We start from the raw sequence: 20122 nt of genomic DNA, 5'->3' as shown, positions 1-20122 counted from the left end.
TGAATGTGTTGTCAGCATTATCTTTAATGGCTTCATGTATTCAGTATTGTTTGATAGACGAAGGAATATGAAAGAATGGTAAATGTGGTCTTGTGATTCCCATCCTGTTTATTCTCTTGGTGGAGGAATGCATTGCATGTCAGTAGATGTGGAGCTCTGGGCCTCTCAGATTACGAGTGTCATGAAGAAAAGATGTCCGTGCTCTCCTGTCAAAATGAAAGAGAACCATAATATCTGGTTATGTGGAGTAGTATACTCTCTAGGGATGTCAGATGAGTTCTAACAGGACCTGCAAATGTCAGGGTCACCCTTTAAGGAAGAGAAGCCCTTTTGTGTAGCCATCACTCCCACTCGTCTCCATCGATGACACCTATTGATTTCTGTGTTTTTCCAGGGCAAAGGAAAAATGAGAACCTATTGGCTTCAGGGGGAGAAGACAGACGTGTACGTTATTTGAGAGGTGCTACTGTACTCACATTGGAGCCAACCACAGAGGAGGCTACACAGTGGCACAGCCAGCCACTGCTTTATTTGTTTTAGAATAAGTCCTAAAGGGGATACCCTCCTAAAGTATGAAAAGAAGGGATGTTTAATGGTATGTTTAATACCTGTGTACGGTAACTGCAAAAAGTTGTAAAGATGTTTTGTATGAAGAATCTTTCTGTCCTGAGAGTGAGTACTTTTCGATGATGATGAATTAATATTTTTTTGTGCTTTATATCAAGATTTGTATAATGTGTTTGGAAGTCAATGATGTATTAATAGTTCCATACAGCGTTCATAACAGATAGGCACAGTGTAATGATCAATGTCAATGCAGAGGTTAGAGTTCCACAGTGATGTCATACAGTACAAGATGATATATGTATATATGTACATCCAAGATATTGTAAGATATTTTGTTCAATAAACGGTGTAAAATACAACAAATCATTGTTCAGAGAATATTATTTATGGTTTAACATAGTGTGTTTTCATAGTCCTGTGTGGGTCTGTGCACTGCACTGTTAATGTCCTTTTGATCAAAACATTTCATGATTTAGTATTGTTTACAGAAAAATAACACTTTGATGTGTCATGATTGACGGTATAAGGGGGACATTCCTTGTAGCCAGCTAATTACTTATTTCTGGCTGAACGTCAGAACTTTTAGAACTGGGCCATATTCCCCTGATAATGCTTAACCAAATATTTTCTCCTAGATTTAACTCCTACTTAATTAAGTTTCCTTATGCCGTCCTCTAAAAATGTAAGAGAACTTGCTTGAATGATTTGTCTTTTTTAGGAATGAAAGTGTATGCTATTCAGTTGAAGGGAAATCCAACCAATTGTATGCACACAGCATAACCTGTTGGGAATCTTGAATGGCCCATCTGTTGAAATTGCTATGGTACCTTAGAGAGCCTGAATTCTAATTATAGCATACCACTTTAATATATTACATTTCACAAATGAATAACAGAAGTTATGCCAAGCTAATTAGTGTTACATTTTTCTTTATTTTATTAAACCAAAGGCCCATGATACAATCATCCATAGCCTAGTATTTGCATTGTCTGACAGTGTCAGAAACCTTCAATTACATTTTAGAACACCACCATATGCACCATTGAGAAAAATCTTGTCTTTTCACATTGCAACGTTGTCAAAAACTGCAAATTAAGCACCTACAATGAACTGTTTGCATGTCAAAGATGCAGAGTGAGAAGAAGCTCATTCAAAAGCAACAATTAGTCAAGAAATGACAGCCAATATCAGGGGGTGCAGGATGCAGTTGTGTTAAGCTGCAATGACATCACCAGTCCATTATCACCTGTGGCATGGCATCATGTGTGTCTCTTCATCTCTGCAGGGAACAGCTTCCCTCCGGGCCTGAGTCGTAATTACCGCCCACCCACTCCCCTCAGCTCTACTGCCACACTGAATGTGCCCGTTAGCAAGTCGCACAATGAAGTGAGGAGGTGGTGGGTCCCTTAACAGGACTAAATGTTCAGTCGCTCCAATTCACTTATCAACCAAGTAACAGTGTCTCATAAGACTATCGTCACTTATGTTTCCCTTTCAGGGAGTGTACAATTTGCTATTCTGTACGTGTGTGTGTACAGATATGTAATTACTGTAAATTTACAATTTATTTGCTATAGACTGACTTCTGGATCTTTTACTGTAGAATTAATTAAGGATAAATGTTACTTATTGTTGAGTCAACAAGGGCTCCTGGTTTTATCTTTTTGAAGCGAGGGAGAAGAATTTCACTAGCATTTTTGTATGCTGCTTGGGAGGATAGACAACTTAGAAGTGAGCTTTCGATGGGGAATGCACTGACTGAATTTGCAATGCAGGTATGTTCACAATTGGTCTCTGACAAAAGCACCACATCCATTTTAAGCAGAGCAGTATGCCCCTTCACAGGGAAATACAGTGATGTAAGTACTGTAATACATAATTTATAAACCTAAACAAAGGTACATTTATGGATAGATCAACAGACATTATTCATCTAACCAAGGGGAAAATGAGTAGTCACGTTTACTCAAGAAGGGAATATTTACTTAATCACATTTCATTTGGATTAGGTGGCAATATATTTCACTTGGCAGTAAGTAGCTAAATTGCATCTGTTTCAGACACCAATTGTTTCCTCATCTAATCCCATGAGGTAATGAAATGTTTGGGGAAAAAGCTGCATAAATGTAGTCTAAAATTACTTGTTGCCATAGCTACCTCCTCCTAATCTCTGCTGAAAGGGAGAGGAGAGAGTAACACCATGTAAAATTGTCCTCTGATCAACAGAACACGTATTTGAATCGAGCCCTGCTCTCTGATGTAAGGAGGCTGCATGAACATCAGTATGTCTGACATCGGTACAGTGAAGGCTTCTGTGTGCCTCTCTTGTTCCTAAAGGTGGAAAAACAGTTTCCTCATCGAAGAAAATGTCTGGCTTCTGGCATTTGTCGAAGGTCAATAGCCAGATCAATTTTTGCCTAGCACAGGAGAAAGAGGAAAATGTTGCTTTCTGTTGTTCAGCAGTGCTCAATTGTGGTAATTTGGGGTTTCAAAATGAGACCACATAAGTGGAGAAAAATAACCTACAAGCAAAAATAACAGCATGAACAAACAGAGATAATTGTATTGATACAAAGTCCTGGTATGAATAAAAAGATAACAACTGTAATTCAACAAGGAGATAATAACCCTGGGATATAGTCACAATCCAATGCCTTTCATCTGTCTAGTTGTGTTAAATCATGTGCAGAACTTACACAAATCATAAGAACATGATTAAGCATTATTAAGGCTTTCAATGAAATTGTGATATAGAATGTATTCTCACTAATGTTTTATTGTACAGTTTCTACATAATTGCTTGGCTATGGAACCACTGCAGTGGAGAAAATGCTTGATGAACAAAAGTTATACCATATGTGGTGCAGAGACTTGACATKATTTGTCTTATATAGCATACTGGAAACATAATTTAATAACACTGTTCATAAAATGCATGATATGTTCAATGCTCGTAACAGGTATAGTTGAAGTCGGAAGTTTACATACACTTAGTTTGGCGTCATTAAAACTCGTTTGTCAACCACTCCACAAATTTCATGTTAACAAAGTATAGTTTTGGCAAGTTGGTTAGGACACCTACTTTGTGCATGACACAAGTCATTTTTCCAATAATTGTTTACAGACGGATTATTTCACTTATAATTCACTGTATCACAATTCCAGTGGGTCAGAAGTTTACATACACTAAGTTGACTGTGCCTTTAAACAACTTGGAAAATTCCAGAAAATGGTGTCATGGCTTTAGAAGCTTCTGATAGGCTAATTGACATCATTTGAGTCAATTGGAGGTGTACCTGTGGATGTATTTCAAGGCCTGCCTTCAAACTCAGTGCCTCTTTGCTTGACATCATGGGAAAATCAAAAGAAATCAGCCAAGACCTCAAAAAAATAATTGTAACAAGTCTGGTTCATCCTCGGGAGCAATTTCCAAACGCCTGAAGGTACCACATTCATCTGTACAAATAATAGTACGCAAGTATAAACACCATGGGACCACGCAGCCGCCATACCGCTCAGGAAGGAGACACCTTCTGTCTCCTAGAGATGAATGTACTTTGGTGCGAAAAGTGCAAATCAATCCCAGAACGACAGCAAAGGACCTTGTAAAGATGCTGGATGAAATAGGTACAAAAGTATCTATATCCACAGTAAAACGAGTCCTATATCGACATAAGCTGAAAGGCCACTCAACAAGGAAGAAGCCACTGCTCCAAAACCGCCATAAAAAAGCCAGACTACGGTTTGCAACTGCACATGAAGACAAAGATCGTACTTTTTGGAGAAATGTCCTCTGGTCTGATGAAACAAAAAATAGAACTGTTTGGCCATAATGACCATCATTATGTTTGGAGGAAAAAGGGGGAGGTTTGCAAGCCGAACAACACCATCCCAACCGTGAAGCACGGGGGTAGCAGCATCATGTTGTGGGGGTGCTTTGCTGCAGGAGGGACTGGTGCACTTCACAAAATAGATGGCATCATGAGGTAGGAAAATTATGTGGATATATTCAAGCAACATCTCAAGATATTAGTCAGGAAGTTAAAGCTTGTTTGCAAATGGGTCTTCCAAATGGACAATGACGCCAAGCATACTTCCAAAGTTGTTGCAAAATGGCTTAAGGACAACAAAGTCAAGGTATTGGAGTGGCCATCACAAAGCCCTGACCTCAATCCTATAGAACATTTGTGGGCAGAACTGAAAAAGCGTGTGCGAGCAAGGAGGCCTACAAACCTGACTCAGTTACACCAGCTTTGTCAGGAGGAATGGGCCAAAATTCACCCAACTTATTGTGGGAGGCTTGTGGAAGGTTACCCGAAACGTTTGACCCAAGTTAAACAATTTAAAGGCAATGCTACCAAATACTAATTGAGTGTATGTAAACTTCTGACCCACTGGGAATGTGATGAAAGAAATAAAAGCTGAAATAAATCATTCTCTCTACTATTAAAAGACAGGGACTTTTTTACTAGGATTAAATGTCAGGAATTGTGAAAAAGTTTAAATGTATTTGGCTAAGGTGTATGTAAACTTCCGACTTCAACTGTACATTTTCAGGTGTGTACAGCATATGCTCGTCATCCATGCGTTCACTGATAGGTTTGCTGAGTATTTCTGGTATTCACCACTCACACCCTGAGACATGGAAAAAACACGGTACATGACATACTGTAAGTGATATTTTCTTGCTTTTATTTCAAAATAGCTTTTGTGTAGACCAGAGCCATGTATTTAGAGAGGTTTCTGCATTATGATGCATTTACATGACACTACAATATTCTCTGGCAGCCATGTTAGCTCCCCATTAACATTGCAAGAAGAATATTTAAACAGTGCTATGTAATTAAATGTCTAGAACTACAAAATTCGAAAAGTTGGCTCTACATATATGGGTCTGGTGTAGACTGAGTACTATCAGACTATGTATGCTATTTTTACAGTATCTTCTGCCTCGTTTCAAGGCTTAAATGAACTGAACTGGGTAAAAGTGGATGAGATGCAGCATCTCATTCAGAAGTGGACAATACCCTGTACCAGCTGTGCTCTTTAAACACTATTGGCAGAATCTACTAAGATGTCTTTTTGAAGGTCTTCTTGAGACCAAATTCAAAATCGAGGCTTGTAAATAGTAATCAAATATGACACCAAAATGACAAACATATGCAAAATCATTTTCATTGGTTCATATCTTACATATCAACAGCCATCAAATATTACGATTCAAGGGCCAAGTGTGCAATAATATTTAGATGGTTTTATTGCGATAATATAAGACAGATTGTGCAGCAGATATTTAATACAGGGGTAGGAGTGGGTCACACAGAGTATGAACCTAATAGTATGAACCGAATAAGGCTATGGTCCTCTAACCTTGATTTGGTAAATAAAATGCTTTTGAAAATGTTTGCTTTAGTCACAAGCTCATGTAATGTCTTACTGAGGTCTGGGTAAGTGGGAGCTCTCTTAAATACATTTGTTGTATTCTCTTTTGTAAGAGGAAGAGCAGGATAACAAATGCTTCACAAAAGCAGAGACCACTAACATTACAGTCACTTTACTATAGCAGACAGAGTTAATGTCACACAAAATCTGATTGAAAATATGCTGTATTATATAATATTATATGAGAATATGTAAAGATGATTAAATATAATGTACATATGTTGGCTATAATGTTAAGCGGTCGTAATAGTGAAAACATGGTGCTGTCGAAAGTATCTGTACACAATTCCTGGAAGCTGAACATTTTCCAGTTCTTCCATGGCCTGCACACTCACCAGACATGTCACCCATTGAGCATGTTTGGGATGCTCTGGATCAACGTGTAAGACAGCGTGTTCCAGTTCCCGCCAATATCCAGCAACTGCCATTGAAGAGGAGTGGGAGAACATTCCACAGGCCCCAATCAACAGCCTGATCAACTATGCGAAGGAGATGTGTCGCGCTGCATTAGGGCAAATGGTGGTCACACCAGATTCAGTACTGTCTAGTTTTCTGATCGACGCACTTACCTTTTTTTTTTAAAGGTATCTGCGAGCAAGAGATGCATATCTGTATTCCAAGTCATGTGAAATAGATAATTAGTGCCTAATTTATTTATTTAAATTGACAGATTTCCTTATATGAATTGTAACTCAGTCAAATCTTTGAAATTGGGGGCCTCCCGGGTGGCGCAGTGGTCTAGAGCACTGCATCGCAGTGCTATGCTGCGCCACCAGAGTCTGGGTTCGCGCCCAGGCTCTGTCGCAGCCGGCCGCGACCGGGAGGTCCGTGGGGCGACGCACAATTGGCTTAGCGTCGTCCGGGTTAGGGAGGGTTTGGCCGGTAGGGATATCCTTGTCTCATCGCGCTCCAGCGACCCCTGTGGCGGGCCGGGCGCAGTGCGCGCTAACCGAGGGGGGCGGGTGCACGGTGTTTCCTCCGACACATTGGTGCGGCTGGCTTCGGCGGCGTTGGAGGCGCGCTGTGTTAAGAAGCAGTGCGGCTTGGTTGGGTTGTGCTTCGGAGGACGCATGACTTTCGACCTTCGTCTCTCCCGAGCCCGTACGGGAGTTGTAGCGATGAGACAAGATAGTAATTACTAGCGATTGGATACCACGAAAATTGGGGAGAAAAGGGGATAAAATAATAAAAAAAAAAATAATAATAATAATAATTTAAAAAAAAAAAAATCTTTGAAATTGTTGCATGTTGCGTTTATATTTTTGTTCAGTATAAATGGAGGTGTAATGGAATAATCAGACCAACCTGTATGTGCTGATGATTCTCACTCCAAAAAGTAACTGCCTGATCGCCTTTGTAGTCATGCTCCTAATCACAGCAAACAAAGAATGCATTAGAAATTAAGTCTGTTGAAGTTTGAGTGGAATACTACTGATGTCAGTTTACAGTACATATACAAGAGACAGGAAGACAGTTAGCTTGTCCCAAAACATGGCTACCATTGTTCCTGTACCCAAGGCAAAGATAACTGAACTAAATGTCAGTACAGGTGCATCTTCTGTGATCATGAAGTGCTTTGAGAGGCTAGTCAAGGATCATATCACCGCCACCTTACCGGCCACCCTAGACCCACTTCAGTTTGCATACCGCACAACAGGTCCACAGTCTTCCCTGCCCTGTGCAACTGGGTCCTGGACTTTCTGACGGGCCCCCCCAGGTGGTGAAGGTAGGAAACAACATCTCCGCTTCGCTGACCCTCAACACTGGGGCCCCACAAGGGTGTGTGCTCAGCCCTCTCCTGTACTCCCTGTTCACCTACGAATGTGTGGCCAGGCACGCCTCTAGCTCGATCATCAAGTTTGCAGACGACACAACAGTAGTGGGCTTGATCACCAACAACAACCAGACAGCCTACAGGTGAGGGCACTCGGAGTGTGGTGTCAGGAAAACAACCTCTCACTCAATGTCAACAAAACAAAGGAGATGATTGTGGACCTCAGGAAACAGCAGAGGGAGGAGCCCCCTATCCACATCGAAGGGACAGCAGTGGAGAAGATGGAAATGTTTAAGTTCCTCTGCGTACACATCACAGACAAACTGAAATGGTCCACCCACACAGACAGTGTGGTGAAGAAGGTGCAACAGAGCGTCTTCAACCTCAGGAGGCTGAAGAAATGTGGCTTGTCACCCAAAACCCTGACAAACTTTTACAGATGCACAATCAAGAGCATCCTGTCGGGCTCTATCACAGCCTGGTACGGCACCTGCACCGCCCTCAACCGCAAGGCTCTCCAGAGGGTGGTGTGGTCTGCACAACGCATCACCGGGGGCAAACTACCTGCCCTCCATGACACCTACAGCACCCGATGTCACAGGAAGGCCAAAAAGATCATCAAGGACAACAACCACCCAAGCCACTGCCTGTTCACACCGCTATCATCCAGAAGGCGAAGTCAGTACAGGTGCATCAAAGCTGGTACCGAGAGATTGAAAAATAGCTTCTATCTCAAGGCCATCAGACTGCTAAACAGCAATCACTAACTCAGAGAAGCTGCTGCCTACATTGAGACCCAATCACTGGACACTTTAATAAATGGATCACTAGTCATTTTAAACAATGCCACTTTAATAATGTTTACATATCTTACATTACTCATATCACATGTTTATACTGTATTTTATACCATCTATTGCATCTTGCCTATGCCATCGCTCATTCATATACTTATATCTGCATATTCTCATTCACCCCTTTAGATTTGTGTGTATTAGGTAGTTGTTGGAGAACTGTTAGATTACTTGTTAGATATTACTGCACTGTCGGAACTAGAAGCACAAGCATTTCACTACACCCGTATTAACATCTGCTAACCATGTGTATGTGACCAATAACATTMGATTTGATTTGATGGCTGTCATAACAGACTGATTTGGGGTGTAAACTCCCTGTCCTCTCTCTTCATAATTAGTGTCCACAGATCAAATTGAGCAGATTCTGTTGATACAGTGCATTCATAAAGTATTCAGATTCCTTTTCCACATTTTGTTACGTTACAGCCTTATTCTAAAATTGATTACATTTAAAAAAAAATCCCCATAATGACAAAGTGAAAACAGGTTTGACATTTTTGCTAAATTATTTGCTATGAGACTCCAAATTGAGCTCAGGTGCATCCTGTTTCCATTGATCATCCTTGAGATGTTTCTACAACATGATTGGAGTCCATGCTACAACAAAGTACTGAGTAAAGGGTCTGAATACTTATGTAAATGTGATATTTCAGTTTTCTATTTTTTATACATTTGCAAAAATGTCTAAAAAACTGTTTTTGCTTTGTCATTATGGGGTATTGTGTGTAGATTGTTGAGGGAAAAAACGGTTTAATCAATTTTAGAATGAGGCTGTAACGTAACAAAAGCTTGAAAAAGTTAAGGGGTCTGAATACTTTCTGAATGCACTGCATGTTGACATTTACTTATACTTTTTCCCTACGGAGGACGATTGTCACGGAGAACAACAGTGCCATACTCTCCAATTATGACTAATGCTACTTATTCAAATGTATCTTCTTTTTGTCATAACAAACTAGTTAGAGACTTGTTTTTTTCACATATAACTTTGAGCATTCAGTAAAAGTCTAGTTCAGTGACTGTGTGGTTTTGTACGGCACAAGTCAGTGGCTATGAGAAACTGTGTCAGTTTTAAATCATGTCTTACCTCCCTTTCCCTTTTTTTAAAATGCACTTGTTGGGGATGTTAACCAAATTGTTGGGGATATATTCTATTAACCACAGTACAATTCAAATAAATGTTAAATCAGATCATAGTCTAATAAAAAAGCACAACGTTTTCATAGAACTGTAAAACTAACCAAGACTTGTAAATTACATCACTTTCCTCCTACCAGTTCTGCTCAAGAAATGGAATGAGCAATGTAGTGTCACGTCTCGAGCAAGTCACATCCTAAAAAAAATATTTCAAAGCTTTATGATAACTGTTATGAAATGAAACTTTTATAAATTAGGCCTACCTTATTTACTTGATTAGATATTTTTCCAGAAGATCTCCCCTGAGGCCTGAACAAATATAACATAGAAAACCATTTAAGATGTGAAAACATCACAGTTAGGAAGATGAGCAACACACCAACTCAAAGACTTGGCCTCTTGGTTGACCTAACTATAGTTAGGCTACTCATGAAGATGTAATGCTTGTTTGTTTTTTGCTTTTGAAGTGCTTAGAGATTCTTATGAAAAGCACTATAGAAATGTAATAAATTATTATTATTATTAAAAGCAACTCTGAAAGGTTTGAGTGAATTTGAATCAAGCCAGCCAGTGAGACATCACTAAAGTATGCTTTTCAACAGCTCGCACAGTAGTAAAGTCACAGAATGTTTGAACACTGAATCTCAAACTCATTCCAGGAAAAAATCTATTCAAGGTTAGGCTGGATGAAAATGTTTCTTGACATAAACTGATCAATGTTCTTATACTGTACCTACCCCTTTGTCTCACCCCATGACCCTTGGGATGGGTGAAAGCAGAATTCATTGTGGTGACATCTTGAACTTTGGATGACAGATCCAGTGAGAATCCCCTTATGTCAATTTTTGTGGATGTGCGCTCTGTGCCTCTCGTTGTCAAGGACTGCAGTGGCCTGCTGAATGAATGTAATTCCACAGATTAATCAAAGCTGTGCCATGTGTGACAACATATTGTTGCATTCAATGATTTGTAATTAGCTAGAGGTGTGACTTATACTAATGACCTATTAATGATGGCACATATTCATAGCTAACTGAGATAACAGGAGGGAGAACGAAGGTTACGTATGTAACCACGGTTATGTGAACTACAGTATATGGATCACTCCAATATATTGGTATCACTCCGCGGCGGAGGGATACATCCGAGGTGAGGATTTACAGATTTACTCCCATGTACACCTGTGTCACGGCTGGGGTCCGCCCGTATATATAGACACCATGGCCGCGACACACTTTCTCTACATCAATTTTGAGGCGCCTCTAGGACCATAGAGGATTGGAGTGATCCATATAGCTCACATAACCGTGGTTACATACGTAACCTTCGTTATGTTTCACTATATTGGATCACTCCAATATATTGGTATACCCCTACCAGATTAGTCGGTGCTAGAGGGACCTGGCCAGCCAGTGGCAAAGTCCCAGCGCAGGACCGAGACGCAGAGGCCGTCAATGTGGAAGGGGGGTCCCGGCACAGTCCCGGGAAGAGGAGGCGCCCGCCGCCCAGGACTGCTGAACCAATCGCAGAGGGAGGTGCCACATTTACCCGATAATACCTAGTAAAAAGGTGCAAGAGGAAGCCCAGCTGTCCGCAGCACAGATATCAGCGAGGGGCACTCATCTCAGTAGTGCCCAGGACGCAGCCACACCTCGTGTTTAATGTGCCACCACAGATCCCAGCAATGGCCTCCCAGCCAGGCGGTATGCTGTCATAATCGTGTCCACGATCCAGTGAGAGAGCCTCTGCTTTGATAGCCCAGCCCCCAGGAGTCTCTCACTATAGCAGACAAAGAGCTGGTCTGTTGTTCTCACTGACCGTGTCCGCTCCACATAGGCAGCCAGTGCCCGCACAGGGCACAGCATGCTGGATGGAGGCCCAGACTCCCCTGCCACTGCCAGGGGGTTGTAAGCAGAAACTTCGGGAGGAATGAAGGGTTGGGACGGGGAGAGATATACTCCTCCCACCGGGGTCCATCCGGTAGCACTCAGAACTTACCGAAAAAGCATGGAGCTCACCCCCCTCTTCATGGAAGTAATCGCTACCAAGAAACCCACCAACATAGAGAGGTGTTTCAGGGAGGCAGACTCCAACGGTTCAAAAGGCGGCTTTGCCAAAGCTGCCAAGACCACATCCAGATCCCAGTTCGCCACTGAGCGGGTCCTAGATGGACACAGGCGACAAACCCCCTTCATAAACCTGGAGAACAAGGGATAGCGCCCCACCGGCCTGTCCATCCACCACACATGGCAGGCAGATAGAGCGGCCAAATACCTTCTCAGTGAAGAGGCTGCCAAGCCCTCATCCAAGCGAGACTGTAGGTATTGGAGAACATACTGCACCCCGCATGACTCGGGGACAGCCTCAATACCAGTGCACCAAGAGCAGAACAACCGCCAGCACAACTGGTATGCCGCGGTAATAGCCAGTGCCCTTGCACTCTGCATGGTGTTAATTACACCCTCCTGTAGTCCTAACATGGACCGTTGGTGCCATTCAGCGGCCAAGCCCACAGACTGAGGTGGTGCTGTCTCGGACGCCACCCCCGGCAGGTTGGGTCTCAGGGGCAGTTGCCAAGGTGTCCCAGACAACAAAGACAGGAGAAGGCTGAACCAGGGTCGTCTGTGCCAGTATGGGGCCACCAGCAGCTGATGTCCAGCACAGCCTGGATCAGGGAAAAAAGAGGGGGGAATGCGTAAAGCTCCAGCCCTGGCCAATCGTGAGCCAGAGCATCCAATCCCAGAGGCCCTGGTGGATCCGACATGGAGTACCACAGGGGGTAGTGTAGGGAGGCAAACAGGTCCACCTCCAAACTTGTCCCACAGGTACTGCACGACCTGGGGATGTAGGCTCCAGTCCCAAGGTGGTGGGCCCTCCCTCGAGAGCATATCCGCTGCCACATTCAGGATGCCACATTCAGGATGTGTGCTGCGCATAGAGACACTAGATGTCCCTGAGCCCAAAGAAGGAGCTCCCGTGCCATAATATGGAGGCAGTGGGACCTCAGGCCACCCTGATGGTTGATGTAAGCCACCACTGTGGTGTTGTCCGTTCTCACCAGGACATGTCTTCCCTTCAGATGTGGAAGGAAAGACTGCAGGGCCAGCAGTACAGCTCAGTGCTCTAGTGTATTGATGTGCCTGCTGCTCCAAGGGTGTAGCCAACAGCCGCTGGCCGACCTACCCTTGGTCACACCCCCCCAGCCGATCTGGGAGGCGTCTGTACTGACCAGCTCCCGGCGATACATCCTCAGCATCCCCACCCACCTGAGAGAAAGGAGCAACAGTGCCACCTCAACAATGCCCTGAGGCACTGTGCGGTCACCCGCAGCTGGCGGTGACGGTGGCGCTTTGGGTGCAGCCGGTGGGAGTTGAACCACCACTGAAGAGGCCGGAGATGGAGCAGGCCCAGGGGAATCAGCAACTAGGCCGCCTTCAGCAAGCCCAACAAGCGTTGGCAGGTCAGGGTGGATACCACCCGCCCCTGCCTAAAGTGTTCGAGGGAAGATAAGATCACCTGAACCCCTCTGGTGGGCAGGTGTGCTCTCATGAGGACTGAGTCAGACGACTCTTCTTCTCATTTACAGTAATGCCCAGCCCGCTGATGTGGGTCAGGAGCATGTATCTGTCTGACAGGACCTGGGTCCTGATCGGGGTACAAATCAGCCAATCGTCCAGGTAATTGAGGATCAACAATCCTCAGGACGTGAGAGGTGCCAGGACAGCGTCCATGCACTTTGTGAAAGTGAGCCAACTCACCTCCTCTACCCAGTTATCCAGCAAACTTTTTCCAATCGATTTTTGTTCAACAGAAGCATCCAAAGCAGTCATTATATTTGCACTACTAGTTAGCAGTGTAAAATTTATAATTTATCATGTGAAACCAAGATAATTGAGCTAGCTAGCTTGCTTGCTGGCAAAATGAACCGCTACTATTTACTATTCTGTTGTCAGGAGTGTAACCATAGCAACTGTAAACAAATGACATTGTTACATCGTTCCATGCAGAAAAGTTACATTGTTGCATCCACAGAATTAAGAATTAGAATATATAATATGCCACGGTTAGAGGTTCCAACTTCCAAGCCCGTTCTATTTAATCTATTTTTATGGTTGCAGCTGTTGGACGATTTTTTGTTACACTAGCAAACTTCACAATCAGAGTGAAGAAGACAGTGTTCACAGAACTAGAATAAGATGTTATTTATATGACCATGTTTGAGCTGTAAAAATATCTAAAAATAGTTAAAGGGGCAATCTGCAGTTGAAACAAAAGAAAGCTACCACCCGTCTCTGTCTTGGTAAAAAGCTGAGAGATGGGGCTGGAGAAATGTAGGCTAAAACCACTCTCAAATTCATAGACAGAGCTATGGACGCAAGGACTGACCATCCACGATATCAGAATTATATAGATTTAGCCATGTTTTGAGGCTATACATACAGTGTTTGTTTAAATGTGTATTGTTTACAAACATTGGAGTAAAACAAGCTTATATTTTGGGTTCTGATGGGGTACAACAGTTGAACTAAGCTCATGAGGCCTTTACGTTATAGGCTATTCTTCAAGAATCAATGGGTATACAGATGTAGGATCTTAATTTGACCTATATCATCTCACCAAAATAATCCTGCAGCAACAGGATTTTAGCGTTTAGTCCTTAATGTTGCTTGATTGGTGGTTAGGCTATTATCTGGCCAAAAGTAGGCTACATGAAAAGTGCAATACTGTTAATATAACTGTGTTAGTGTGAGTTTTCAGTGAATTTGTGTAAATCACAAAGCTCATCTGAGGTGCAGGAAAATTCTCAGCAACAAAAGAGTGCTCAAATTAAGATCCTACGTCTGTATTATTAATTTATAAGTCCAAAAACGGATGTAGCAACGGCAGATTTCCCCTTTAAGTTGTAGTTAGAAACATGCTTCACAAAATGAAATTATATTTAGCCTAATTGGTTTTCACAGGTTGGAAAATGGTAAATAAAACTTCAATAATGTTGCACAAGAGTCCATTCATCATGGGGTATCACATTTTCCTTTGATGAAATCTTTGGTGTAAAGTTGTAATATAATTTGGCACATAAGGCGCTATTTTATGCAGCAAACATTCACATCACTCAATGTGCATTTGTGTCCACACCCTTATTTCATACCCTATTTTCAGTATTTGCACTGAGCAACTACATGACATATAGTCAACACATGCTCTAAAAAGGGTGGATGGATTTGTCCTCAGATGTGCCCGTTGGTTGTGCACAAAGCAGTCAGTCACGGCGCGTTTTCTCCCAAGACCCTTGGGATGTGGAGAGAGATGGGAGGGTAAACACTGATTCTTAACAGCTGTCCAGAGAATGGAGTAAAGTTTAAATGTTGTTTCCTGTCTATTCACTAGACAGCCATTTCATCCAAAAATGTCACCACTTTCTGCTCTTGAAGAAACCACATGTCTCTGGCAAAAAAATTATCAAATCAAATGTTATTTGTAATATGCACTGAATACAACAGCTGTACAACCTTGTGAAGACTTACAGAAAACGTTTGACCTCTGTCATTGCCAACAAAGGGTATATAACAAAGTATTGAGATAAACTTTTGTTATTGACCAAATACTTATTTTCCACCATAATTTGCAAATAAATTCATTAAAAATCCTACAATGTGATTTTCTGGATTTTTTTCCTAATTTTGTCCGTCATAGTTGAAGTGTACCTATGATGAAAATTACAGGCCTCTCTCATCTTTTTAAGTGGGAGAACTTGCACAATTGGTGGCTGACTAAATACTTTTTTGCCCCACTGTAGCTCATGTAAGGAAAGAAGAGATGATTAGATATAGATATCGCCTTTCACAGCTTTACTTTTGAACATAATTTTCATGCATTATTCCACTCCACCGTCCAGAATACCTTTTAATTGTCAAATAGTGAATTGTGGGTACGATTTATACATTTACTTAAGATCTACACTAGCTTTGCTCAGCCCAGGTGTGAGGCAAAACAATGACATGCATTGTTAAAAGAAATATGTACCTGCAGACTTTTAATGTCCCCTAAAGGTGAAACTTCACAGCACAATCATCCCCAAATGGCTAGAACTTTCAAATCATTGCATGAGTGATTTCAGTGAAATAATACATATTTTAGTGAATGGCTGTTTGCAAGTATGTCTATAGATTTAGGAAAGTAGAATGGCCTTGGTGATTCTACAGTATATTAATATATTTATGAGTAGCAGCTCCATTGAAAATACAATAGCATTTAACAATAGCATATAACAAAAACAAATGTTAAGAACAGACAAATCACTGAGTTACAGCATAAAGCGCATGCATGGCTCCTGTTACTGAGCAACACAACAGCGGAGTTTCTTGTTAAGGCTTAACCACTCAAGTCTTTTTTTACATGAGCAATCAGACAGCCCATGTGCCTGGAATGGTCTATCTCCATTGTATAAACCGTGGTCAGAAATCAAACCAATGCTTTCTTGTAGCTAGACAGCCAAGCTGCGATGTTTCATACGGCACAAAACGATCCTCCCACTGAGATATATGAATACTTTTGTTCTATGACAATTTTTTTTGCGTGTATTCATCAGTATTGCTTGATACATTTTCTCTTTGTATCATTTCCACATGGGAGCACAATAACAATTTGGCAACACATCATGCCATGAATGTTGACCTTACATTTGTGCATCATTTAGATTGGAACTAATTAGTTGGATTAACACTTTGATAACAAATGTCTCACACAGTACAAACCCTTTACTCTTTCCCAGTAAAAAATAGTCGCAGCTTTAGACTCAAATGTGCAAAGTCCTTTAGAAATACAACATTTCATACTCCAGAGGCTTGGAACAACATCACCCCATCCATTATTAACAGTGTGGCTAATGTGTGGTCACTTTGGCGAGTATGATTTGGAAAGGGATCAAATTCTCCAGAGCATGTCCATATCATTAATTATTCCGTCGCTTCACTAAGAACAAAAATGTCACATTCTTCAAAATGTTTTTTTTTTTCTCTTTCTTGCACAGCTCCCTGGGTGCTTGTGTTGCTATTTATACTCCGCTTCTTGATTACATGTCTGACCATCACCATGGCTACTGGTATCTCTGTAGATCTCTTTGTGTGACATGTGTGTGTATATGTGTGTGGGGGATTTTATATCCTTATGTGCTCAAAGAGGAGAAGATGGCTTTTCGTCTGTTATTGCATTAAGCGACGGTTCAGACACTTACAGTTGGGCTTTAGATGGAGGTGGCCTCAGATCTAGCTTTCATCCACCGATTAGCTTTCCAAACCTGACCTTATCCATTAGGTAAGGATAGAGCAAAACTGACCTTACATCAGATCAGCACTTCTGTCTTCCATTTAGACCCTAATGAGCCACTGTCTCTGATACCTGTCACCAGAGCCGTGCTGTCACCAAAGCCCAGTCAAAGCCTGTAGTTTCTTTTCATCTCTAAATCTCGATACAATGGTCCATGCTGCATGAACGTTCTCTTAAGCCCATCCTAAGAAGTGTGCAGTTATTATCTTTAACTAGGATGTACTAGATTACTTTGTCTAGGTTCTTCACCGGGCTACATAGAAGACTGGAGGGCAATGTCATCCCTACTAGTGGCTTCTTTGAAAACTTATTTTAGAAACTCCATGATCTTCCTCTGGAAGGGGAGTCCTCTGTGTGTGTCTTTCAGAAATCCTCATGCCGTATGCGGAAAGACGCGAAGATTTCAATCCCTCCAACCTCAAACTGGCCGGCAGAATGCACTGCCATCAAATTTCAACAACATAATTCAATTTGTGCCTGTTAATATGTGGCATTCATCACTGTTAGATCTGTGCCCTGTGTTTACCTAGCTGGAATAACACTTTAGCCTGTACGGTGCGGCCTGCCTCTTGGTGTTGTTTTAAAGAGGTGCGCTGCTGTGTGCAGAAGGGCCCTGCGTTATGTGAGAGGCACTGTCTCCCCTCGGTGCGCGGCTGGGGTCTTTCCCCCCCTCAAAACCCCTGAGCTGAGGCCTTGTGTTTGGGTTGGCACTCATCAGCATAGTCAGCTGGTCTGCACATCTTGGCCTCACACTTCTAAAGTTTTTTTTTCTTCTTTTGAGGAGGTGTAGCAGTGTTGCACTTATGGATGATTCTCTGTAACACACAAACACCTTGAGTGKATTCTCTGGACCGGCAGCTGTACCTTCTCCTTGGTCAAGGGTACCCTGTCCCCTTCTCTGACACTCGACTTTCCAGGAGAGGAAAGTCAGGAAAATATCTGGATTTTTTTTTAAATGCATACGGAGGAGTATAAAAAGTCTGCAGTGTTTCATGTTGCCTTGACGGCCTATTTTATCAGGTATTTATGACAGAATTAAGTAGAATGGTGTCCATAGTATTGGATGGGCACATAAAACAAGAATCCCAGCTATGTTATAGTCAGGTCTGTCATGGACATGTGGCATACAGCTGTAATCCAATAACCACACACATCACCAAGCAAACACCTGGCGAGAGAGAGGCCTGAAACACACCGGCCACCAACAGATAAACACCCCTCTCTCTGTTCAACCTGGAGTCAGGGGTAGACGTAACATAGTAAACGTAAATCCATGACACTCCACTTAGTATGATATGTTATGTTTCGTATGGTATGTATTCATTTGTGGATGTCCATCATCCGTTTCATATAATATGTTACAAATTGCAATTTAGCTAGGCTTTGGGTTAGGGTTAGGGGTTAAGGTTAGGGTTAAGGTTAGGGTTAGGAGCTAGGTTAAAGTGTTAAGGTTAGGGGTTAGGGTTAGCTAACATGCTATTTAGCTGCAAAGTAGTAAGTAGTTGGAAAGTTTCTAAAATGCTAAAGCTGTCCGTGATGAGATTCAAACACGCAACCTTTGGGTTGCAGACCTTCACATAATACGCCTATCCATACACCCCGACAAACCACCCTACTTTCATTTTTGCCTTCAGTAACCTTATGTAACCATACCAAACGTAACATATGATACTAATTTGAGTGTCCCAGATTTGACTATGTTACGTCTAGTCTATGAGACCAGGCTGCTCTGTTATAACTACAGTATCTACAACACTACTGGACACACACAGAGGTCAATACAGTTCCATACTCCGAATGAATAATTAGATGGCGTTCGGACTGTTTGTCTTCACGTGGTTTATAAGGAAAGTCATAAATGAATGGATCAACAATACGATTTGGAAGGCTCTGTTTTATCATCAGTTCAATCATAGGTTATAAAAGTTCAATGCAGTTTCAGTTACATCTTCACCATGTCATTACTCTGTGTTTTCCACAACTTTCAGTGATGTCTGTCTGTTTGAGCGGTTTCTCCACTTGTCCTGATTCCGGTCACCCTCCCTGGATTTTCAGATAGTGATAGCTTTTTTCCATCCACAAACAAAAGGAGATTTATAGTCATGATATAGTCACTTATATTCATGATGTCCTGTTTCAGTCACCCTAGCTGTAGTCCCCCCCCCCCCCCCCCCCCCCCCCCCCCCCCCCCCCCCCCCCCCCCCCCCCCCTCCCCCCCCCCTCCCCGCCCCTCGCCCCCCCCGCCCCCCCCCCCCCCCCCCCCATGGATCCATCTGGTTGGTCCTTACATGTTCTCGTGTGGAACAGAAGGCCTGCCAAACATGCTTTACCCCATCCCAACCACCTCCTAAAAATGGAGCATGTTAGTTACTCAGAAATGCTTGAGATACGAATTATTAGTCTAAATGTAGGTCCCAGGATGTGAGACAAATGCAGTACATGAGCCCTGTAAGCAATAGCAAAAACAAGGTGAAGAAATTGTAAAATGCCAGGCTTATTAGTCATCACAAAATCGCCAGCTTTGACCATGCAGAACACAGACACGCTTTTCAATAACAAATGGTCCATGGCATGTCCCATCTGGCCACACCGGTAGTAACAGTACCAACTCTAAACTAACTTATGCAATTTGTTCCAGACTAGAAGCCATTAAAGGTAATAGTTTTAGAAATTGCACACATTTCAGAATGGCCTTAATGTTCTTAATGTGACTATGGACTGTGTGACCCATGATAAACTGTTGGTCTATTTGAAAATATTTAATCTAAGAAAGTGCATGCCTACTGCTGTGGCTAAGTGCTTTTCATATAAATTCGATATTCATTTTAAGGTTGTTTTGATTTAGAAGAAATATCAAGCGTTTAAATTAATGTTTTTTTATTTGTTTGAGGACAGTAATTGCATTAAGAAGTGGAGTTCTGCATCCTGATCTCTTTCCTTGTCTATCATACAAAACCTCCATGTATATCATACAAAAATTCTTATGAAATGTAGATTTTGTCTCTGTTGCTTGATTTGA

At 42.1% G+C, this 20122-nt stretch overlaps 1 protein-coding gene and 1 long non-coding RNA gene across 3 annotated transcripts in view; one reads left to right on the top strand and one right to left on the bottom strand.

Moving 5' to 3' along the window:
* Positions 1-930, top strand: part of npr2 (natriuretic peptide receptor 2) — a 55629-nt gene extending 54699 nt beyond the window's left edge. For both annotated transcript variants that reach the window (XM_023987628.2, XM_070443588.1), the window contains exon 22: positions 395-930. In XM_023987628.2, the coding sequence (XP_023843396.1) occupies positions 395-457 (63 nt within the window). In that variant the 3' untranslated portion in view covers positions 458-930. The remainder of the gene's footprint in view (positions 1-394) is intronic.
* LOC111963998 (uncharacterized) lies at positions 17-13720 on the bottom strand. The gene is made up of 5 exons (XR_002877320.2): positions 13536-13720; positions 10515-10672; positions 10041-10086; positions 7315-7377; positions 17-206 (listed from the first exon to the last, which is right to left on the bottom strand). It is a non-coding gene; the product is annotated as an uncharacterized lncRNA (long non-coding RNA).
* Between the last annotated feature and the right edge of the window lie 6402 nt (positions 13721-20122).

Source organism: Salvelinus sp. IW2-2015, linkage group LG5 (assembly GCF_002910315.2).
Source record: "Salvelinus sp. IW2-2015 linkage group LG5, ASM291031v2, whole genome shotgun sequence".
In the NCBI taxonomy this organism is placed as follows: Eukaryota; Metazoa; Chordata; class Actinopteri; order Salmoniformes; family Salmonidae; genus Salvelinus; species Salvelinus sp. IW2-2015.
This window is presented reverse-complemented; position numbering and strand designations above follow the sequence as displayed.